Below are 24,801 nucleotides of genomic sequence, written 5' to 3'. Positions count from 1 at the left end.
CAAATTCTGTTGATTGTTCAGTTGAAAGATTTATTTTTTCTTTAGGACTTTTGTCCAGTTTCCAAAGAAGGTATGATCAATTATAGAGACTATTAATACTTTTATTTGTCCCATTACTAATTGTTAGCCAGTTAAAGTGGATGATGCACAGCTTGTTTTTCATTTGAGAATAATTACGCATCATTTAAATTGTCCAGTTCTTATTCATACTATTGACCTCACAATTGAGTAAAACCATAAAACAGTGCACTACATATGGACATTTGCATTCTGTTCAATTATATGAATAGTTGCAATAGGAAGGGTTGTGTTAATGTAGCTGCAACACAAGCCATGAAAGGCAGTTCTATTGTGCTTAATAAACACTAGTTTATTAACACAGGTGTGGTTATAAGTGGGTGGCTTCATATGGCTAATGTCCTTTGGATACTACATTGGACATGGACTCAGGTTGCAATCCTAAACACATTTTCTTGGAGTAGGTCTCATTGAGCACAATGGGATTTGCTTCTGAGTAGACATGAATAGGATTGTGCTGTCAGTGTCATAACTGAAGGAGCCAGCAAAAGGCAGAAACAGCCAGTTCAAGTGAGAAACTTCTAGTAGTGCAGCAGTAATTGTTCTAAAAAATAATTATTTCTTGGGTTAGTGACCAGGATCCAAAGAATCATGAAGCACCCCACTGTAATTTCCATGCATCCCACTGTAATTTAGACTTGCTTTTCCTCAAGATTAGCCAGCCATTCCCCATGGCAAATAGCTTATAAAATGGCAGTTTCAAGATCAGTTTGTGGTATCGCATAGGAACCAGCTATTCAAAATAATTTAACTGGCTTCATGCAAACCACAGTAATTCTTCAGGTCCTGGCCTTTTTTTATCAAATGTCTCATTTTGCAATTTTGTTTTTAAAAACTATTCTAGGCCAGGACCTGAAGAATTACTGTGGTAAAGAATTGTTAATTCTTTTAAAAAGAATTAATAATTGAATTTTCAGAACCATGTCGTGTTTGAAAATGAGTTTCCAATTGTCATAGCGTGTTTTATAAGCTATGCTCTTGGAATATTTTAAATTGTTTTGTGTTCTACATCATGTTTGCGATTCATGATTTTGTACTGGTCTGTTCTTGAAATGTTAACTACCAGAGAAGCACCTTTATAATAATCTTCTTAAAGCAGTAAATTGAGAATATGTCTCTGAGGCATCTTCAGGTAATCCCCTAAAGTTATTTGTCCTATAATCATGTATCTATAGTGATGGAAGAGAGAGCCTGTAAAATGTAACCTCTGCCACAGGGTAGAACCAACCATAGTCTAGGGCTGCAATCCTGTTCACACTTGCCTGGGAGTAAGTCCTATTAAACTACTTCTGAATACAGGATTGAACTATAAGAACACTCATGCAAGGTAGTTTCTTCAGCCACAAGAGTAACTGGGGAAGAAGAGGAAGAACAGGAAATGTAGTGGCTACAGTCCAAGATCTTTTGTAGTGTAGTGGCTAAAGTCATGGATGTGGAAATCACAGATTCAAATCCCTGCTTGGCTAGGAAGCTCACTGGGCGGCCTCTGGTAAACCACTGGCTTTCAGCATAATTGGTCTCTATGGGCTGTTATTAGTCCAAGATAATGCTCCAGGCTCTTGAGAAGGAGGGCAAAACCACCCTCCTTTTGATATTTGTACCTACTATAATCATAGTTGGGCACTATGGTGGTTTAGCATGATGGTTGCTATCATTATTCATTGTTTGGACTAGAGTTGTAGAAACACTTGTAACTTTTTTTCATCTGGATGCACTAAATGTATGTGTAAAATGGTGCTGAACAAACCCTGGTTGGACAGACTATCAAAATATGAAATTTTAAGCATGGAAACAATGTATTTTAATAGAAAATATAGACTGTGATTCAGAAGAGCTTTGTGTGGGTGGGTGGGTGCAATCCTAACCAACTTTCCAGCACTGGCATAGCTGTGCCAGTGGGGCATGTGCTGCATCCTGCAGTTGGGGGCAGAGGCCTCCTTAAGGTAAGGCAATGTTTGTTCCCTTACCTCGGACTTGCATTGCTCTTATGTCAGTGCTGGAAAGTTGGTTAGGATTGTGGCCTGTGTGTGCTAGGCTTTTCATCACAGCTGCAGCTTGGGATCCAAGCTGTTTTTTTCCTATCTTTAACCATTTTATCATAAATACAGGTATTTACTGATGCATCTGTATTTTATAGATTGTGATATAAAATAATATTTTGAAACAGTATTTCCTATGCACATTTATGTGGGAGTAAGCCCTGTTGAACACAGTTGGACTTACTTCTGAATAAACATACACAGGTTTGCACCGCAGATGTCTCAATCAGAACTACCGTTTGCCATATCAAGGGAGTAGTTCTAGTAAAGGATGGCAGGCACCCCAGTCCTGAGCTGCCCGGCGCCCAGAGGAGCAACAATGCCAAAATGGCAACCATTGCATCTTGAGCAAACTGGGTAGCCACTTGAAGCTCCTTGGAGGAAGGGGACATTAGTCCCATTCCCCCAGGTAAGGAAGCAGGCCCCACAATGGGGCCACTCAAGTCTCTATTGACTCTTTAGCTGGTGCAGAGTTGAGATGCCATGTGTCAGGCTGGGATACCCGACATGGGGTTCTGGGTCTGGCAGAGCAGTCCCGCCCTACCTTCTCCCACCCTCCCCCTGGATCGCTTCCCCCTGCCCCAAACAGCTCTCCCTCCACCTTGACTCACCTCTCCGCCACCCAAAGCTCATCCTTTGCTCCAAATGGCATTTGGTAGGCCTCCAACTGGCACTGACTCAGCACAGACTGGCGCTGAGCTGGTGCCAGCACTGACCCGGTGCTGAGTGTCGCAGACGTGCCTTACAGCATGTTTGCAATACACAGTGCTGCCGGAGGGCTGGCACTGCATGTTCTGGATCAGGCCCTATCCAATTTTCCAGTGCTGGTGCAGTTGTGCCAGTAGGGTGTGTGCTGCATCCTATAGTGGAGGGGCAGTCTCTGGAGCCTTCTTAAGGTATGGGAACATGTGTTCCCTTACCACGGGGCTGCAATGTGGTTACACCGGAGCTGGAAAGTTGGATAGGATTGGGTCCTAAGTTAGCACCACGTTTCTAGAGAGCAGCTGACTCCAGGTCCTACCCCTTGCACATGTGTCATGGGAAGAAAAATGGTCATACCCTATTGTTGAGAAATACTGTGTTCTTTGGATCTTTCCCATGGTAACAAACTATTTATAAATACAATGTGTTACTATAAGCAATATTGCACAGCCTTTATTTATTGTTCTGTGAATGTTACAAAAGTTCAGAATGCATATTAATATTTTTAGCGTACAAAAGATTAGCTGCTTTTAGGTAGGTCCTTTTAGAATAACTTTTATTACTAATTATTTAAAATATGGCAATTGCCGATTTACTCAGCCAGTTCTTGAAAGTAATCTAGTTGAAGTACTCTTTTCCAGTTTAATAATTTAATACTGCTGTTTCCCTGCTAAATGTAAGAGAGCCACCACTTCACAAGGCACCTTTACCCACTTTGCAGAGGAATGAATCTTGTATTAATATCCATTGTTTAGCACTACTTAGGGGAATGAACAGATAATATAACAATATGCTGTAAAAATAAATGGGCAGGTTCCAGAGACATTTTCTACACCAAGCCTTCTGAAAATGAGAGCACTCATTCATTTCAGTAGCACCTGCATGGCAGCACTTTCTGGATGTACCCATAATTTTGTAGGACCACAGTAAACATGCTTACAGTGCAAGCCTATGCATGTTTACTCAGAAGTAAGCCCCACTGTATGCAGTGGGGCTTACTCCCAGGTAAGTGTATATAGGATTTCAGCCTCATTTCTTTACACAGGCTTCTGCTAATGTCTTAAATGAGGGTTCCAGATGATTTAGGAAATCCAGGGCTGCTTCTCCTTCTAATTCACCAGTACAGGAACTTAAGGAACCAGCTGGCGATCCTTTTCCTTCATAGTAATAGGAAAGTACATATTCTTCATCAATTTTGTTTTCTTCATCCTGTCCACACAGAAACACCTTCTGCATAAAAAGAAAATACACATGTTTATTGAAATGCACCTAAACTGGACATAAAATCATGCTATTTTGGATTACCTTTCATTACTGTTTTTCAGTGGACTACTACTTTTAAAAATGTGTGATTCCTTTGCATAATTCATGCTGTTTATTCTACTCACATGTATAACAATCAAATGCAAAATGTTTAAAACCTTTAAAATGTTTAAAAGTTAAAAAAATAAAAACACAGTTTGCATATTGCTTATAATAAATAAGGATCCGCTTCTTGCATCCAGAACATAACTTTACATCTCCTCCGTCTGCTCTGTATTTCATAGAATATTTGCAGCAACAACAACATCAGGCTTTGTATAAGTATTAGAAACATTTAGATAGGTTGGGACACACTAAGCCACAGGTGTGTCACACACATGAGCATGCATATATGACCACAAAGAGAAGTAATTTGGGTCATTCCAGTAAAGCAACAGAGCCCCTCAAATTGATGGTCTTGAATGATGCAACATGAAATTAGTTTACTAGTAAGCCAAACCATCCAACAGCTTAAGGCAGTGGTTCCCAAACCGGTGGGTTGTGACTCTCAAGGTGAACCACAAATAGGCAGCAACAGGATTGCCACGATCGTGCTGCTGCTGGATAGGGAAAAGGTTTTGTAACTTACCTGGGGATTGCTAAGGTTCTCCAGAGGATCTGGGGAGCCTGCCACCCCACCTGCCCTCTCCAAGGCTTGGAAATGTTGGGAGGAAAGAAACCCACTTCCAGTTTTTGTCCCGAAACAGGAAGTGTGTTTTTTTCCCTTTTTTAACATTTCCAAGCCTTATGGAGGACTGCAGAGGGGGTGGCAGACTCCCCAGACACTGCAGAGAGCCATAGCAACCCCCAGGTAAGTAACAAAACATTTTCTCTGCCAGGCAGCAGCACGATCATGGCAATTGTGTTGCTGCCCCACCCATGCAAAGACTTATAGGGTTCCTGTCTGAGTGGGAACCACTGGCTTAAGGTACACAGTAATATTCAAAACTAAAAAGTGAACTAAGTAGCTAATTAATTGAAAGTTATCACCCTGATGTGAAAAGCTTTCTTGTTAAGCCAAACATGAGCTGTGGCAAATCTGTATGGGAGCACTTACTTCAACTAGGTGAGGGCTGGTGAAATTTTGCCATTCGGCATTCAAGTCTCTGTACGACTTGCGCAGGGACAGTAGAGATTTTGCCATGTGGCATCGTCCTCCCCTGTCTGAGTCTGGTGTGAGACGCCCTTCTCCTTTTATCACTTCTAAACCTTCCCGGCTTCCAATTTTTTCTCTGACTGTACTCATGCTAACCGCTGCATTCATCATTTCCACAGGAGGTTTATCCAGATGCTGAAAAAAGAGGTAAGATAATTTGAAGAAAAAGTATCAATTCTTTCTTATTACCTAAGACACCTGCTCAGTCACAGAACCTGGGCTTTAGCCCACTCTAAATTCACACCAACGTATAGTGCTGTGTACACCTAGCCTGACCAAAAGCAACTGGCCCTGCTTGCATTTTGCTCACAGCAGCCACTCATCTGCTTTCCCCTTCTACATTCACTATCCTCCTGCTCACACATCATTCCATCTGGAACAGGATTCAAATATGTTTTATAGTATATAGGGGAAACACACCAACCTACAGATCATTTGCATCTATTTTGCTGTTTACCACTCACACAGCTCAATCTCTACTGGCAAAAGAAGTTGGCTGCGCTCAGACTCGAAACTAAAAATGATCCAAACCGTTTTTATACTCCGATCTGGCTTTGGGGTTGATTCAAACTTCAGGATATTAATTGGAAGTTTGAACACAAAACTATCCAGGTATTTAGCAATCAAGCTGAAAAGTGACTTATTTGTAAAGTACTGGTATTTTAATGTGTACAGTAGTCTACTGTCACTGAACATTTTGCTCCATTAGTGAAAAAGGCACTAGTTGGCCTTTAGCACTCAAACTTATCAAAGTGTCTCTTATAACAATAAAGAAGATAGTATATATATTATCTGTCCTACAGTTAACAGTTAGCATAATTCTAGTATCTCTATTACCCTTGTACCTCTGAAATGAGCACGCCAGACAAAGGCTTGGGATAAAGGGTCATTTTATTAATACAACCAGAAAACCTGCAACAGGGCATAAACAATCTAAAACACCCCCCCCCCCATGTGTGACCTACTAATTTGGGGAAAATGGGTTACACAGTCATCACATCCTAACCTGAACCCCCTCAGTCATTGCCCAAGAGAGCTTATCAGCACCAACCCCTAGGGGCCGAGGCAGCTGGACGAGCAGATACCCCAGAGACCACACCCACTGTTTGCCAAAGCCAGCCTGGGAGCTTGCCAGCCAGCCTCACTGACCTGGACAAGTATCCTGCAACACCCTACCACACTAGTGGTAGGGTATAGTGGTAGTGGTAGTTGTATATAATGCAACACCCTACCACACTAGTATGGGGTAAGCAAAAAAATCACCAGACAGAGTCAGTCAAGCAGGCAACAAAAAATTTCTACTCACCCCCCCCCCCAATAGAGTGACCAGCTAATCCAGCCTCCACTTGTGTGGCAGCCAGTGAGGTAACCCCCTTTCCCTGTCTTAGCCTGGCTTGACTGGAGTGCCAAGCAAAGGGGGGGGCGAAGCTCTTATGGAGCTTCACCCTCAATCTTTGCTGCTGTGTTGTTATATATGAAGAATCTGCTTTTTGTAACACATCCCATTTCTGCGCAGCCCACAGGTATACACATTTGATCCCTGTTACGTATATGCAACTTTGGGCAGAAATGACAAATCTAGAGGTACAACTATCCTCTTTTTGTGCCACAAATGCATCCAGTAGTTTGTTATGACTAAACATTCAGGCAAAACTGCGGCCTACGGTCAATTCCTCTTCTGGTGCTTCAGCATTTGACAGAATTATGTTCTCAAAAGTGGGATCATCATGTGCCTCTGGTGCCACGGTGGCTCTGCGACGACGGACCAAAAGATGAATCGGTGTTATCAGGCCTGCTGCAGGAGGAAATACACAAAACCTGGAATTTAGATTTCATTTATGGGTCATAGGGTCAAATCTTAAATTGAGTTTTACTGCCGGCGCTGAGCCCTAGTGTCAACACTGGGTGCCATAAAGCACATTTACACCACCTGGTGAGCAGGGAGTGCTGGTGTTGGGCCCGCACTGGACCCAGCAGCAGCAGGAAGAGGACATGCTGCCGCAGGGGATAACTGCAACTGTCAAGCAGTGGTAGGGTCCCTGGGGGGACATGTGGAGGGTGGAATGAGGGCAAGTGGGGGGTTAGAGCCAGGGCAGGAGGGGGTGGGACCCTCCTTATCTTGAACTCCTCATAGGGTCAGAAAGTCCAACACTGAGTCTCAAGTCTGCACCAGCAAAAGAGCCAGCACAGCCTTGAGAGACCCCATTGCAGGGCCTGGGGGCTTTCCCTGGGAGAGGGGGATAAAAGTCCCCTGACTGCTTCCTGGTGCTTGTTGCATACAGCAGTAGCCGCTTTGGCTCTGCTGCTCCAGTGCAGCAGAGCTCAGGTTTGGTACTGGGAATCCCAGGATTGGGCTGTTTGGCTACAATGCTATACGTGCTTTCATAGGCATGCACAGGTCAGGATCAGGCCCTAAGCCACCTTGAATGAGGGAGAAAAATGCAGCATAAATTCTTTAAATAAATAATTTCAGACTCACATGATTGAATCCCTCCTCCAAACACAACATTTCCATAGAAAACTAGATGTCAGGTAGAAAACTAGGCTAACTTCTAGAGCACTTCTGAACCTGCTTGTTATAAAAACAGACATGCAGAATTGCATCTTTCCTTCCATGTGACAGGCACAGCAGACTGATCTTTCCTCTTTCTGTCTTCCTTTTCTGCTGTTCTGTTTCTGGACATGCACCTCTCCAAAAACCACTGGAAACACAGCACTAACAGTCCATACTAACTAACACTCTGCAGTCATTTCACATGCCGTATCAGTGTTTTTAATATTAGGATTTCCCCCATTAATGGATATGACAATTTTAAGCAGGGAAAGGTGTGGGTTGGCAAATGATGGTTAGATGACGATATGTGAATTACGTGTAAAGAATGTACGAATAAAGTGTGACAATCCCAGACTATTCTGTATAGAAGCGCCCCTAGTTTTCTAGGCTCCCCCCCCCAAAGAAATTCAAACTCTACTATCGATGAGGGTGCATAGTATATTAAACTATGACAGCTTTAATTAGCTGGAAAAGTCAATCTGAATTTCATTGTTAATGCCTTCATTATTTAGATATGACACTCTGTGACATCAAGTGTTTGTTCACTCATTTGTTCACCTTTAGAATTCCAAAGCAAGGTCAATTTTACAATATACTCTGGACAGTATCAGTAACTCATTTTCATCTATAGGATGTATATCTATAGGGTGTATATATACTTACTTAGTAGCAATAGTGATCCTATTACTGTTGCAGCGATGGGCCAAATACCAAAAGCGGCACTAGATGTCTCTTGTAATGGGCGGCTAGCAACAGGAATCTCCATAGGAACCCCTTCCACAATAATGCTTGGGTTGGGTTCAGAACACTCACTTGGGATTACACAGTTGCAATAGCGAAGTGTTATTTCATTTATTCCACTATAGCCTTCATTATCAAATATCTTAAGAATAATTGTATAATTGCCATAGTTTATATCTTCTTCCACTGAAAGCAATGCTGATTCATCTGCAGAAGAATTAATCCAAATCCAATGGTGAAAATTTGTACACAATTGTTAGCTAGTCTTAATAGAAAAGACATAGTAAACAAACTATATGCGTACCATCATGTGGTGTTATCCTCCATGTTGGGTTCATTGGGTTCTCGATGTCAAAATGGAAAGGCACAGAGTAGGGAGGGAGATCAGCATCAAAAGCCGTAATAAAAATAGGTGCTTTGTCATCACACATGATATAATATTTTCTAGTAATTACTGGGTAATTGTCATTCTCATCCACTAGATATATCACAATTTTTCCAATACCTGTTTTACCACCTGGGAAATTAAAGTAATATTTCACAGTTTAATGCTGTTTAGTAGATGCACGTTTCAAAAGCAGACAGGCTGCACATCACCCATGCAAATATGTACATACGTAGTTATAAAAATAATGTTGCCACCAAAATTATATTAAATGGGGAAGGTTTTCTCTTCTGCCTCCTTCATGGTTTAGGGGCAGCTCTGAGACTTCTTGTTTAACCACACGCAAAAACAATTAAACTAGGAAACATTCACTATGGGGCTGGAGGTTGTTGTAGGTATGTGCAGAAAATGCAGCGATTTAGGTATCATATTTAAAATGAATATGGGTAGGTTGGTACGAAAATTATGCATCTGAGCCAAGTTTTCTAATTCAATTGTACTGTGCTAAACAGCAAAAGGAGGGGGAAGGAGACGTAAGCAGACGTGATTTGGTTAAATCACTTTTTGAATTGTCTTTAAAATGCATAAGAATCATCCAAATACACTGAAACATTCTATGTTAGAAGAATGTTGTCCTTGTTCCCATTTTCATTTATTTCATTTTCATTTATAGCAACCTTATTTTATCAACTTAGGGCTGTAAGTCTATGCATACATACCTAGGAGTAAGCCCCACTGATTGTAGTGGGACTTACTTCTGAGTAGATATGAATAGGTTTACACTGTCAATCCTATTTTTGCAAGAGGGCTTCTCAGATGGGGTCAGTCCAGCGATCTGGAGAGGGAGATAATTCCCACTGTTATCCTTTGGGCTTTTTAAGCTCACAGAAGGTACGGAGGATAATGCAAACATGTTCTGGACAAATGCAGTGAAAAAAGAATGAGAAATGAGGGAGAAGTAAACTGATTTTCAATGTTATATTGGCTTGCAATTATGAGGCCTGTAAATAATCAAACTCTGCAAAGAGGCATTCACCACTAGAGACATGTTCCACACAACTATAAAAGCATATTGTGAAATCATTCTAGTGGGAACTGAGCAGTTGTAAAGCTATAGTTAGAACACAGGATAAAACTGTTGGAAAAAAAACTGCATCTACTCACAGCATATATCAAAGCAAAAAAAATAATAATCTTGCCTCTTGTTCTTTCTATAGTTTGCAGTGTGCATGAACAGAGAACCTAGCCTTGTCCCTTACTGCAGCCTCAGCAATCACAATACAACAAAGAAGCTGTTCACGGCATTTGGTACTCACTTCGGTCTGTTGCACGGACAGTTACATTACATGGACTGTCTTTCATATTCGGTGCATCTCTATCTAACATTTTAGTTGTTCGAAGCTCTCCTGTGTGGCCAATGGTGATCCAGTTGCAAAAATCATTTATTATTCTGTAACTATTAAGAACAAATAATTTGGAAGAACAATGAGCTAAAAAGCATTGTGTGAATATGAAGTGGTTATAATTATATCCTGATTTTATCCACAATCTAGAAATCAAATTTGCAAATGAAATAAATGTGTACCTCATGCCTTCACTGTTTCCCGTTTCTGGGTCCATTGCTTGGTAGTTACCCACCACTGTTCCTCTGGGCAAACATTCCTTAATATGTAGAATATATTCACAAGGCTCAAACACTGGCCCCTCATCCTGATCCCTAATTTTGACAATGACTGTGGCAGTATTCATTGACAGACCTCTCACATTTGATGCCAGATCATAAGGTGCTTCGTTATTTACAACAATCTCTAATCTTCTTTCCCTGGCTTTTTCATAGTCTAGTCCCTGGAAAGAAAGATAGTTCAAAGTCAAAACAAGGCTTGCTGCCAATTTCTATTGTAATTTTCAAATATTGGTGATAAAAACAAAGCTTATTGACAGTCATCTTTGAGATTTTATTGAGTCTCTGCTCCTCTTTTCCTTCTCATTTATCTCATTTATCCCTCCAATTATTAAAAGATGACGAAAAGAGTCATAAAATAAACATTTACAAAAATGTCAATTCTTAGAAATTTGAGTATGAGCTTTCAAGAACAGCCACTGAAAATTAAAAAATATGGTGGCCTAGGCTGCAATCCCATATTCACCTAGGAGTCTGTTAGTCCAGTTCTAACCAATTTTCCAGTGCCACTGCATCCATGCCAGCAGGTCACATTCTGCCTTCTGCGGGGGGGGGGGGGGGTGTTATTTATTTGAAAAATTCATATCCTGCCTTTCCTACACCAAAGCAAATGCCCAAGGTGGCTTTCAAAGCTCCATAACAAATGTACAATATATCACACAACATATCATATATACAATATATCACGTTTTAAAAAAAATCAGAACAAAGCATTAAAATATTAATTTTAACATTAAACATTAAAACAAAGCAAAACCCAACACACATTGCCGAGCCATTGGGAGAGAAACAAATTAGTCCAGGGAAGCAGTCAAGCCACAGCACTAGTGCAGAGGCACAAACATCCACCCATCAACCAAATCCCAGAGTCCTCTTCAAGGTAAGGACACATTTGTGCCCTTACCTCAGGTCTGTATTACAGCTACATCAGCTACAGGAAGTTGGTTAGGATAGGGCTACCACTCAATATAACTTACTTCTGTGTAGACTTTCACTGAGTAGCATTGCACTGTTTAGGCTAGCTTAAAGTTTAACATGAATTTAATTATAAATAGCACTTTGTTCTTCAGATAGTTCTTTTTCCGATCTGTGGTTACCTTTAAAGCACATAAAACTCCAACATTCATCTCTTGATCAACAGTAATAGAAAAAGCATCATCTTCATTTCCTTTTGTAATAGTGAATGTTGTCCACCATGAAGGTGTTCCAGATTCATCATTATCTTTAATGGGGATGCGTAGTAGTTCTATGTTCTCTGTGTTTTCAAATATTTCCACTTCATACTGAAATAAATAAGGCTTTCAACTATTAGTTTACATACGGTTTGGACTTGCCTAGAACAAGCTATTTCCTGAAGCAAGAACAAAAAAGATTACCTAACTCTAATGTGACGTTACGGAGTTCATCCACAGATTTGACACAATCAGACTTGGACTCAATACAGACTTGGAGCAGCTAGATCCCTACTGAAAGTAATCCCCACTTAAGTGATTGTGTACATGTACACTGTTCGTGTTGTTTTGCCTACTGTGGGGAGTTGACCACACACACTTTGATTGGATCTTGCAGTTTTGATTGCATCTTGCTTGCATCTGTGCTCCATTTCTTAATGGGACACACCCAGGTCTTGTATTGCTGGGCCTTCTCTCCTTCCTTTGTAATAACACACACACACACACACACACACACACACACACACACACACACACAGATTGTTGCATTCTGATTTTATTTATAGATGCCAACACTAGATGATTTTAAAAGGTGTCAGAGAGCACTGAAATAATGGCTGGGCAGTGATAGGTAATTGATACCTATCAATTTGTCCTTGGGTCATTCTAATAGTCAGATGGGGATCATTTACAGCCCAATCCTAACTAAATTGCCACATAACAATGCAGTGGTGCTGGTGCAGACTGCGCTTCATCCTACAAGGGATTTTTGGCTGCTGGAGGTCTCCTCAGGTAAGGGGGGCCATTTGTCCCCTTGCCCCAGGGTAAGCCCCAACAGCCACAATGGATCAACTCAAACCTGCACCAGCAATATCACTGGCACAATTCCAAGTTGATCCATGTAGGCGGATCAGGCCCAGGAAGGGGGTTTGGATTTGGCACACATTGCCACTGTTGAACCTGCCCCCTCCTGGACTGGACCCACCCATCCCCAGCTCCTATCTCATCCCCATTCCACCTCCCTCCGCCCCATTCAACTCCCTCCCCACTCACCTCCAGCCTGCTCTGCCTCGGCACATGGTTTACCCACTCTGGTGGGTCTCTGTCACTCCATCAGCATGTGGGAAAGCTCTGGCCTTCCCACTGGCACACTGGCTTCCTGAACTGCTACAAAGCGCTTTATTGCGCTTTTGCAGCAGCCAGCTCCAGCAGAACATGCGTTCCATCAGCACTGCCTTTTGTATGAATTGGGCCATAAATGTCAGTCAGTACACTTGAAAAAAATGAAGGGTTGTATTCTGGTTGAGATAGTTGAGGTGGATTTAAATTCATAAATTTCATTGTCTCATTGATTTCAATAGTGCTTTGTCAGGATTCGCTTTCTTAGGATGCAGGCCAAGGTATTCTTTTTCTTAATTTAAAATTCACTACAATGACACCACTGCCATATAAAATTGTGATTATTCAGAAGTTGACCACTTTTTTAAAAAAGGCTTAATGAAGCTGAATAAAGACAAACTTACCACATTTTGTACTAACTGTGGGATATTGTCATTTATGTCTACAATAGAAATAATCACTTCTGCTGTACTACATAATCCAAATTCATCACCTCCCAAATCTCGTGCTTCTATTTTTAGTGTATACTCTGATGCTGTCTGGAGAAGAACATTAAAATGAATACAGTGGTAGAATTTTTTTCTATTCAAGGAAGAAAACACCATGATTTTTTAAAAGCAAAGCTATCGGACTGCTCAGTTCTTTTGTATAACACTGGTATAGTACCAGTGCCACCTTGAAAAAATTGCTTGATCTTCAACACCAACCTGTCATCATTCTTCAGTGTTGTAAGATCCCCACAATATTATTGTACTTCCCTGTTCTGTGATGTTGTATCTCATTGGCTTTGCTGCTGGTACATTCCACACAAGGCTTTAGAGCTTAAGCACTAGTTCTGTGATTCGCAGAACTTATTTCAAGAGGCTTTTATCTTCAACAGTCATCCACGTGAACCTCCAGCAGTGCATTAAGGATTGGAACCCGACTCAGTTACCTCTTGCCACGAGCTTACCGATATCTATCATCCTTGAGCAATTACAGCCAGTGATTCTCACATATTTAGCATTGGGACCCACTTTTTAGAATGAGAATCTGTCAGGACCCACCAGAAGTGATGTCATGACCAGAAGTGACATCATCAAGCAAGAACATTTTTAACTATCCTAGGCTGCAATCCTACCCACACTTACCCAGGAATAAGTCCCATTGAATATCATAGTTAAAAGAATATACATACTAGCTTGTTAAAAGTACAGATCTTTTGGGTAAAAAGTACAGATTTACCCAATGCAGTCACATACCATGGTAGCATCAAGTCTAACATATTAAAAACAAAATATTGAAATGAATGGGGACCCACCTGAAATTGACTCGCGACCCACTAGATCGGTGCCGACCCATAGTTTGAGAAACACTGGACTAGAGAGTTTGTGACTTCAGATGCTTAAGACCAGATCATGTGTATCTCCCTGTATTTGACACCCAGCATGTTTTTGTTCTTGGACATATCAGTTCAAAGTGTTGGCACGTAAATAAACATTAAATTCCCAGAATAATTACCTCTCTGTCCAGATCTGCTGATGCCACAGTAATATATCCTGACTCTGGATGTATAGCAAATGTACTGGAGCTGTGATAAGTTTGAAGATCCTGGGATAAAATTCTGTATTTCACTTTGGTATGCAGGGTGTCTGGTTCATCCCTGTCTGTTGCGGTCACTTGTCCAACTAGCGTTCCTGCATATGCAAGAAATGAACTTTAAATATTCAGCTTACCTCTATAAGATAATTTTCAAAATATGATTAAGATCTAGCCTATTTTCACATAACTTAACCGGACAAGCCTAGTTGTGTCTACTCAGAAGTAAGTCTCATTGAGTTCGGTGGGCCTTACTCCCAGGTAAGTGTGGATTGCAACTTTCAACACGTAAAATCCAGGCTTACACATCAAAATTAAGACTTTTACAAAATTTACACATTTAACTTTTGTTAAAACTGTAAGAACAGCTATTTAAATGAATTCTAAGGAGAACTACAACATTTCTGATTGTTTGATTAATGAAATATATATAGCTGACATATGCATAAATTCACACAGAAAACAGTTTTTTAACTTATTTTATAGCATTAAAACTATATAAATAAATACGATTATACATTGGGGACACCCCTCCTTCAAATGGCTTGGTCACCTGAAAAGCATAGCTTCCTTTTGTAATGGGAACATTAAATATTTGAAATTTGGAGGGCTTATTTGAACAATTTTCAGCTCCTTTACTTAAAAACCTCCTGATTTCAAATTTTTCAAACATCATGACACCAAGGTTGAAGAATAATGATTTTCTTTGGGTGCTAACCTAGATAGCATTCTTTATGCACATTCATGGGCTTGTGCCTACACGGTCAATTATTTTACTGTCATGCCGAGAGATTGTACAGTTGGCTGCCCTTCCACACTCCATTCTTTGTAAGAAACATTTTTCCCCACTCTGGAAGAGTTTTGAAAGTCACATGCAGTATGCAGAGAAGGAGGTCGTCTTTGGGAGTGACAGTACAAAACTCCATGCGTGCAAGGCGCTAGTCCACAGTCACAATTTTCTCACTGTAGATTTGCAACTGAATGATAATATCAGAGGCAGCAAAAGAGTATGTGACTGCATGTGAACACTTGCTTTGGAGGTATTGAACATGTGTTCAGAGGTATTTTCTGAACTCATGATCCAATCCAAACTAAGTCCTGCATGGCAAAATGTGCATTCCACCAGTGCAGCCTGCCGTAAAATCGTAAAGCTGATCTGAGCTGTAATGCTGGTAGGAGAAGCTGCTAAGAGAGGATACCCAAAGCAAGGATGTGCAGCAGCTGCACCTTAGTTCCTAGACATAAAGAGCAATTATTTTTCAAGGCCCTATACTTGTCTGAATATCCTTATTCACACAGCCATCTTGTACTATTAGTAACCACACAAACTCCTAGATTTTAAGCACATTCTCTCTAGAAGGCTTTGAACATGTGTTCCTTTGCATTAAAATATCATCAACTTCAGTGGAAACGGTTCAAATAGTACTAGTATCGATGATTACTCATATGTTCAATCATATAACATTTGTTATATCATTTGATGAATGGTTCTCCCAATACTGTAGTCTTTTAAAAAATATTTTTCCGAAGTTACCAGTTCTACTGTTCTCAAGGACATGAAAAATATAAATATCATGATCAAACAGTGGAGCATTATCATTCTCATCGTCTATTCTGATTATATGCAGAAGAGGCATCTCTGGAGTATATCCATCTGGTGTTATTGCATAGCAAATTATCTGGATAAAAGAGAATTCAAGAAATATATTTAGTTGTTAAGTTGCTCTAGAACAGGTTAAGTTATCTTTTTGACACATCAGGATACAATTATTTCAATCCCAGTTTCTATCTAGAGCAGTGGTTCGCAAACTGTTTGACGAAGGGCAAACTCACAGGGGCACCACAGGATGTCCCCAGGTGCCACCGTCTTGGATCACGCATGGTCTTGGACCTTGCATGATCCAAGATGGGGATGCCTTGGAGATCCAGGAAGAAGAGACCACTGCGAAAGAAGGGCACCATGATCATGGTAAGTTTGGGAACTGCTGACATAGGGTACTGCTGTGGAGAGGAGCAATAGGCTCTTGTGTTGTAGGAAAAATTGCTCTGAAATGTTCAACAACCATCCTGTACACTCATCATAGCAACAGGGTACATTGTGAATATGTATGGAATTATAGACATATAAGCAGCAAAAAAATAGCATGTCAAATAAATAGTATGCAAATAATTGCAATAGATCAGGCATGATTGATAATGTGGTCATATGCATGCTTTTATAAAATGTCTCAGAATAGTAAAAGTCACATATGCACACGCACATACACACGTTTAATTGTATATTATCAGGCAATAAACAAAAGATTGATAGCCATACTTGAAATTCTGGATACTCTTCGCGATCTATTGGACAGGTAACAAAAAGATTTCCAGTTTCTTTCTCAACATAAAAGAAATTTAGTGGTGGTTTGTCAACACCAGGACCACTTATGGAATATCGGATGTCATACTTTAGGGCTGTATCAGAAGCCAACTGTGTAAATACAAAAATAAAAAACAGAAATAATCAACAAATATGTTGCCACTTTTTCTTCTTGTCTGCTAATTTACTATCTGCTAGAAATCCCAGGATGCGGAAAGGGTTTGCTTGCAAGTTGATTCAGATATAAAAATGGACCACGCATGGCTGTAAAACTCAAGGGCAGCAGCTCTATATGATTGGTTACATTTATTGCTGCTTACCATGTGAGTAGTCCTATTCACGTGCAGTATATCCATGTCAATGCTAACCATTCATGGCGGTCACTGATGCTGAATCAGAGTTTCAATGTAAGCAGGTTGATCCACACTGTATTCACAGCTTACAAAAGTTAGAGACTTTTGTGTACTGCTCCTCACAAATACAAATAGTTTCCCCTTTACTTCCAAGTGGAGGCTGTTAGCATTTGAATAGGCTCCACTGTCTGGTATTAAATAGTTCAGACTTTGGTTCTCTATCTTGATGCAACCAGAACCTTGTTCATAGGATGTTAAACCTCAAAGAAATAAACTGCTATCCCCCAATCAAAAACCACTCTGATAATGTATGCAGCGCTAATGTATCAGAGACAACCTCAGCATTATGAAGACTGGATGTGAAGGTTCAGAAGAATGTGATGGTGCCCATCACTCTGTGATGAACCATCTTAGTTAATTTGCAAGACCTAAGAAGGTGCATTGTGTATGAGTGAGCATAGCAATACTTTTGACTTTATAGTTTTCACAGATGGGGATGCTTCTGCAGAGCTCTCATAATGGATGTCAAGCTGCTCTGAACTTCAAAACTAATCTCATGGCACGTCAACCCTAGAAAGAGTTTAAAATGTCCATTTTTAATTCACATTTCAGGTTGAAATCATCTTCTTCAACAATAGCTTGATGAGGGCTTTCTTGGATAAAATATCCATGATAGTAGCATACATGATCTTGTGCAACTAGATGTGAAGATGTCCAAAATGAATAGTTAAATTAAAACCTACCTGTTGAATTTGCATTGGAAAAGGTCCCAATGAGTTTTCCATTATAATCGTTGGAACTGGAGCCCACCTTCGTTTAGTTCGCTGAAGAACAAGCTCTCGTCTACGCCTTGCTTTAGCGCTTAAGATCTGGAAAACAGAAAGTTAACCAGACAACAGCAGCAATCCTGCATTCTTGGGAAGGATGTACTTGGTTAGTTACACGTCCTATTTTTCAAGTTACATTTCTTATTGTTCAATGAAGTTTGTAAACTATTATGTGAAAAACAATGAACTATTTTTTAAAATAATTATTTTTCAGTTGTCACTCTTAGAACTAACAGTTCATAACACTTCTCGGTTTCTACCATAATTACAGTATGGAAATTGTAGGATTCTCTTATGTGAAACAGTTCTAAGATTTTCTTTCTTACACTGTGCCTGTACTGGGTTTGTTGGAAATTTTAATGCACTCATAGTGCAATCCTATGCATGCCTACTTAGTTCAGAGGTGTTTCCTCCCAGGTAACTGCATAAAAAATTGTGGCCAGGCAGCCCAATCCTGTGCTTCCCAGTCCCCAGGAATGGGACTGCTGCATCCCATGGGGCTGAGAAGCAGCTTCAGGTCTACTTGGAGTAATGGAGCTTACACTTACGCTTAAGCTCCCTTACCCCATGTGATTCCCAGGTGGCCCCAATGGGTCTCTTTGTACCCACTATTGTGCGGTGCAGATTCGAGGAGACCCCTGTCCAGGGCCAGGAGAGGGGTTAGGATATGGTGGCAGGGCTTGCTGCCATCTCTAGCCCTTCCTACCGTGCGCTCTTTCCCCCTGCAGCACCTTCCCCCTACCCTCCCCCCACCCTGAAACGCTTTGCCCCACACCCTGACTTACCACTCCGCTGCCCAGTGCTCACCCAGAGTTCTGGGTGACATTCATCCTTCCTCTGCCCGGGGCTGGCTCAGTGTGGGCTCACACTGAGCCAGCACCAATGCCAGCACAGTGGTATGTATCACGGGCATGCCTTGCAGCATGTTTGCAACATTGCACTCCAGAACTGGGCTGCCACAAGCCCATTAGGATCGGACCCTCAGTTACCTTCTTTTTCCTCCTTGCTATATCAGTTACTTATGTTTCACAGCAATGTTTATTTGGAGAAGTTGCTAAAAATAGATCTTGGGGACAAATCGTATCAAGTAACACTAGAGTACTAAAACCTTTTTAAACAGTTAATTTTGCCTACTGAGAAACAACACTTGTGAGCAAGAATAAGACAGTAAAATATTTTGATGTAAGTATATCTACCTTTTCTGGATGTGTTATCAAACTCACATGTATCTTCTTTTGCTTATGTTCCTGCATGTCATTAAGCAGTATGGTGATGGTGCTTTCATTAGAAGACAAGGAAATAGTATTTGTTGCATAGAGTGAACCATCTTCTAGAATTGTAAAATTGGGATTGTTTGATCTAATAAATCCAGTGTGCTTAAGACATTGTTTCGTGTTTACTGTAAGAAAAATAAATTTCAAAGACTGACTGAAAGAAGGGGGGGAAAGCATATTAAAAGATAAATTTACAAGCAAAGGTGCTTAAGTGTATAATTGGTGTCTAAATTAAAATCACAGTAGATGGACAGAGAAATCATAGCTCCACTGTCTCTTATTGGCTTAGCTGCTCTGATGTCACAGGTGCTCTGAGAAGCCTTAAGCCAAGCAGTTCAACGCTAAAGAGAGCTTGCATGACTTTCAGACTGAAACTTTAGTTCTGTGAGCAACTGTGGTTATGTTTTAATTTAGCCTCAATATTGCCTGGATGTCATTCCTGGGTTTTCAAATGACAGGTTGCAAGTGCAAACTGGCAAAAAAGTTTTGGAGCTTTCTGATAGAACAAACAGATAACACTTGCTACTTATGGCACGTAAGCAAATTACTTAACAACGTCATTGTAAAAGCATGGAATGACTGGATTTTCTCACCTCTGCCAACAAACTCCCCAGCCTCTAGCTTAGGAGGAACATTAAAAGTCACTCTCTTGCAAGCTTCACAAAATAAACTCAGTACCTACCAAAAAAAAAAGAGAGAGAGAGCACAAAAGCCTTCAGGCATTAACTTTTAATATAACAATACAAACTTTATTTTGTTTGGCATGTAATTGAGGAATGTTTACTTACTTGTTTTGTAAGTACTTGGACCACAAAGGAAGTCCACATCAGTACCTGTATTAAGTTTTTAATTCCTAATCTTTATTCCAGCTCATTCCTTTGCTGACCACAGTTATGGAAGACTGGTAAATTCAAAAGCAAAAGGATGCAATTCAAAAGCAAAGCTTCCTTTGGTTTACATCAGTGACTCCCAACCTTTAGGAGCATGTGAACCACTGAGGTAAAGACTGTAATTGTCATGGACCACATGCAAACCCCCCAACCCCAGCACACAAAAAACACAATTAAATTTGTAATAATTTGAGAAGATTTATAAGAGATTTGTTAGTTTTCTTCATTACAGAGAAGATGTGTGGGTTGCTGCTTTAGTTGCCGGCAGTGGGCAGCCTATTCTCTGCCCTCTCTGGTGGTCCGTGGGGAAGCATCTCCTGAGTTAGCGCTCCCCATGGACTCCCGGAGAGGGCAGAGAATGGATCACCCACAGCCACAGCCAACACTTCAGTGACAGTTGCAGCTGCAGTGAGTCCATTCACTGCTCTCTCTGGTGGTCCATGGAGAGCCCTTACTCTGTGAGACACTGGAAGTGACTGAGGGCTATTTTTTTTCTGAGAACTCATGGACCACTTCTCAGGGTCTCGCGGACCACCTGTGAACCATGGACTACAGGTTGGGAACCAGTGGTTTACATGAATATCAAATGCCTTTTCAGGTTCCTTCACTCATACAAGATGTTTCGATCTCTAGTATATTTCAAATAAGGGAGTTATACAAAAATAAGAATGCAGTAAAAGTTACATTTTTCAAAATAGGGGTTGAGGGCACTAAAAGCCAATCCTATCCTTCCGCCTCACCTGGTGCAGCTGCAATGAAAAGGTGTGTCCAGTGTGGGGGGACAGAGTAGGAGGCTTCAGTGGGAAAGAAAATTTAAGTCCTTTTTCCCCTCTGTAAGCCTCCCAACCTGTAATGGTATTCTTGTACCTGCACCAGTGATTTTGCTGGTGCAAGTCTGAAGAGAGAAAGGGGGAGGGAAGGCTTCTGTTGGTAGGGACAGGATCCGGCTCACTCCATCACCACCAGATACACCCCTTACTACAGTCTCCCACCCCATTCTTCCCCCTTCCCAATCTGTTTTGCCCTCCCTCTCCATTCCACCCCCTCCCATCTCCCCCACCAGTTTACCTGCTGCAGCAGGTAGCCAGTGGTCTGGCAATTCATACATGAAAGCTCCAGCCTCCCCACTTTCACTCTGGCAGCGCACTACTCAGTGCACTACCAGAGTACACTTTGAGGCTGCTTTTCAGCAGTCAGCACTGGGCTATAGACAAATGCATGGGCAGCCCAATCTTAACTTGTGCTGGAACAGGCAGGTCAGGTGATCTAAGCTGTATCCAGTGAAAGTCAGGTGCCACCTGGAGTGTAACTCAGAGTAAGGGGATATTTTTCCCCTTACCGGCATCACACACCAGCCACACCCCATAGGGCTACTCTGATTTGTGCCAGCAAATTCACTGACGCAAATCCGAGCAGTCAGTGTAAGTCCGATTGGGCTGGGAGTTGGCGATAAGATGTGGCCTATGGTGCCAAAGCTGATCCCAGTCCCTTTCTAGGCCTAATCTGCCTCCTCCCAGTCTACCCATCCCCACCCAAAAAGCCACTTCCTCACCTCTGTTCCACCCACCTGCCACCCTCTCCAATCCCCTGCCCCTCCCTGCCTGGGCTGGCATGAACTCACCCTTCCCAATCCAGATCTGGCTCGGGGAGACCAGTGCGCATCCTCACACCAGCCTAGCCTGCTAGGGGACAACTGAGACCTTTTTGCCACAAAGCAACAACAGAAAATGTATCTCTAAATCTACTTTATATCACACAGACAGACAGACAGACAGACAGACACGCACACACACACACACGTTACATGTTACCAACTACTTCCACTAGATAACCTGTTACTGATTAAATAAATAAATAAATCTTGTATTAATAAATAAATCTCCACAGAAGATCAAACAAATGCAAGGAAATTTAACAAAAAGAGAGATTGTTCCTACTGTCTGGATCTTGACTGCCTAAGGAACAAAATAAGTTCATTTATTTAAATATAAAGCTAATTATAACATGTATATGCCAATCCAGGACGAATGCATATAGCTAATCCTATTACAATATGTGATACCGAAAACAGAGACATAGAAGATGGATTGCTGAAAGGATTTACGGCATATAAATGCTACTCGTGGGGTTCCCAGTCTCTCCAAAGTTTTTTTTGGAAGGTTGCCTTCTGTCAGAGCATCAACATTCCACTATGAGCACCAAACAAGTCCATGCCGTTTCCTATGTTTCAACTTTGATCTGCATATTCATCACTGGTAAGGAAACCAAGTTATTATCAGACCCGTATCTAAAAAACAATGAACGCAGCATCCCACACTGGTCTTTAAACTTTCAGCATTACTTTGATAATCAGGAAGACATCACTGAAAAGTTCACAAGCCATTCAAACAATACTTGAAAGTCTCAGTTCCGTATTTAGTGTTGCCAGATGTACAGAATATTCCCCTTTCTAACACACGAGCACCTCAGAATGAAGCCAGTGTCCTTCACTGCAACATATCCTATGTAAGATACTCCAGAGAACAGCTCTAGTATGTCCACCATCTGTTTTTTGAGGTGAAATAGTTAAACACATTCACACATTTTAGCTGGCCCATTAATTTGGCAGGTGATTCCTGGCAACTTGCCCTTGCTATACAATCTATTCCATGTTCTTTACCACTCACCGGTAGGCTGAAGAGAAGCTGTAGCCAGATTGTTCTACACAAGGCGCTGCCTGTATAACTTTCAGCAGGTGGTAGTGCCATTTCCAGCACTCGGGAATTCAGATGGTTTGCTTGGGGGCTTTACAGGGTTATTGGCCTGCTGGGACTGATGATGGTCCCCAAGAGAGTGAAGATGAAAGGAAAAAGTGATGCCCCAGCTAGTCCAGCAGCAGCACACGTAGTGGTGCAGGAAGTGAGTGCCACTTTCTTTCCTTTCTCTTATTTTTTTGCTAAGTCAAACTCCAGCTGTCTAAGGACCAGGTCATTAATTCAGCTCTGTTGCTAAATTTCATGGGGCTAGTCCCAAGAGAGACTTGTGGAACGGGCTCTATCTAGTTTCTGAGTTCCCCTCCCCTGCTGAAGTGCTGGGGGGGAAGGAAGACGTTTGGTGAATTGGGCCCCAGGATTTGCCCTTCCCTCCACAGTAGCTTACAAGGAAATTATTCCTGGCACAATCTAGTTTCACAGAAACCCACCAAGCTAGAATTGAAAATGAATGGAATGAGATTCCAGCTCAAGCCAATGCAAGGAGTCTGCCCTATCCAAGCAAGATCTCTACCTCCAGTCAGTCCTGTCAATTTTCCTCTACCCTGCCATTTACGTAGATTGCCTGTACTCCTAGTAAATGGAACATTCCTTCTTTCATAGTATACCCCTGTAGAACAGACTCCACAACATGTCTTGACCAAGTGTTTCTTTTCTTTCAAGTACAGTTGCCAGAGATGTCCCTTTTCCACCTGTGTTGCCAGGGGCCGTGATGCCCAGGACAGCAACGTCATGACAACACTTCTGGGTTCTCCCAGAAGAGGAGGAGGTGGCTCCTTCTCTTCATGTTTGGTGAACACAAAGAGGAAGAGGCCGTGGCGGCTTCTCAATCTGGCTGCCGCCTCCTTTAGATGTTCCTCCTCCTTTGGATGCTCTCATTGAGCCTACAAAGGAGGAGGAGGGGCACAACAGTAGTCCCATTGCGGAGCTGCTTTCCTTACTCAGGGGAAGGGGACGAACGTCCCCTTTTCCCGAGGAGCCTCCCGCAGTAGCATGGGAGACTCTGGATCTGGTGGGAGCCCTTTGTGGAGCCGCTGGGTCCCGCAGTTCCGGGCTGCTCAGGATTAGGTTGCCTCGCCCCCCTTAGCGACGCTATCCTGGGGATCGCGTTGTTGCCTCCCTCCCCTTCACCTGCCCCTTAAAGGGACAGGGAAAGCATTACACGGTGGGTCATGACCCACCAGTTTGAGAACCACTGCTCTAGGCGGATTTCCTTCCACAGGCAAGAGGTTGGATTAGATGACCCACTAGGTCTGCAGTTTTCAAACTCTCCGGGAGTTTGAAAAGTGCAGAAACTCCCTGCAGGGGAGGGGAGGGAGGCAGCAGGGGCAGTGGGGAAGGCAGCGACGCAATCCCCAGGATCATGTCGCTCAGGGGGGCTGCAGGGACTGGGATGCACTCACCAGTCCCTGCAGCAGCATCCTGGGGATGTGGGGAGCCCTGCTCGAGTGTCTGCAGGGTTCCCCAGCCCGTAGAAAGTGAAAGCACAGCGATCACGCTCCACTTCCAGTCTTGCTGAGGCAGAGCCCGATTGCTCCACTTTCCCTTTTTGCAGGCTGGGGAGTCGTGTAGACGCTCCCACAGGGTTCCCCACCCCTACCCCCAGACACTGCTGCAGGGACTGGCAAGTAAATGCCAGCCCCTGCAGCCCCCTGCAGCTGCTTTCTCCCTGCCGCCTTGCTGCCCCTGTCCCTTAAGGGGGCAGAGGCCAGGGCCTTCAGGGTGGGGTGTCACAACACCCCAGTTTGAAAACCACTGCACTAGGTCACTTCCAACTCGATGATTCTATTATTCTAAGGTCACAATCCAAAGGGTGCAATCCAAACAGCCTTGTGTCA

At 42.1% G+C, this 24,801-nt stretch overlaps 1 protein-coding gene across 1 annotated transcript in view; it reads right to left on the bottom strand.

Moving 5' to 3' along the window:
• Positions 1–24,801, bottom strand: part of LOC136648311 (uncharacterized) — a 79,614-nt gene that overhangs the window by 33,624 nt on the left and 21,189 nt on the right. The window contains exons 3-17 of the mRNA XM_066624424.1: positions 19,917–20,001; positions 19,246–19,448; positions 17,966–18,091; positions 16,825–16,980; positions 16,042–16,186; positions 14,430–14,605; positions 13,334–13,468; positions 11,736–11,921; positions 10,543–10,802; positions 10,274–10,413; positions 8,877–9,089; positions 8,495–8,779; positions 6,942–7,072; positions 5,179–5,412; positions 3,861–4,049 (exon numbers count right to left, since the gene is read on the bottom strand). Coding sequence (XP_066480521.1) covers positions 3,861–4,049; positions 5,179–5,412; positions 6,942–7,072; positions 8,495–8,779; positions 8,877–9,089; positions 10,274–10,413; positions 10,543–10,802; positions 11,736–11,921; positions 13,334–13,468; positions 14,430–14,605; positions 16,042–16,186; positions 16,825–16,980; positions 17,966–18,091; positions 19,246–19,448; positions 19,917–20,001 — 2,664 coding nt within the window. The remainder of the gene's footprint in view (positions 1–3,860; positions 4,050–5,178; positions 5,413–6,941; positions 7,073–8,494; positions 8,780–8,876; positions 9,090–10,273; positions 10,414–10,542; positions 10,803–11,735; positions 11,922–13,333; positions 13,469–14,429; positions 14,606–16,041; positions 16,187–16,824; positions 16,981–17,965; positions 18,092–19,245; positions 19,449–19,916; positions 20,002–24,801) is intronic.

The sequence above is a fragment of the Tiliqua scincoides genome, chromosome 4, assembly GCF_035046505.1.
Source record: "Tiliqua scincoides isolate rTilSci1 chromosome 4, rTilSci1.hap2, whole genome shotgun sequence".
NCBI lineage: Eukaryota > Metazoa > Chordata > Lepidosauria > Squamata > Scincidae > Tiliqua > Tiliqua scincoides.
This window is presented reverse-complemented; position numbering and strand designations above follow the sequence as displayed.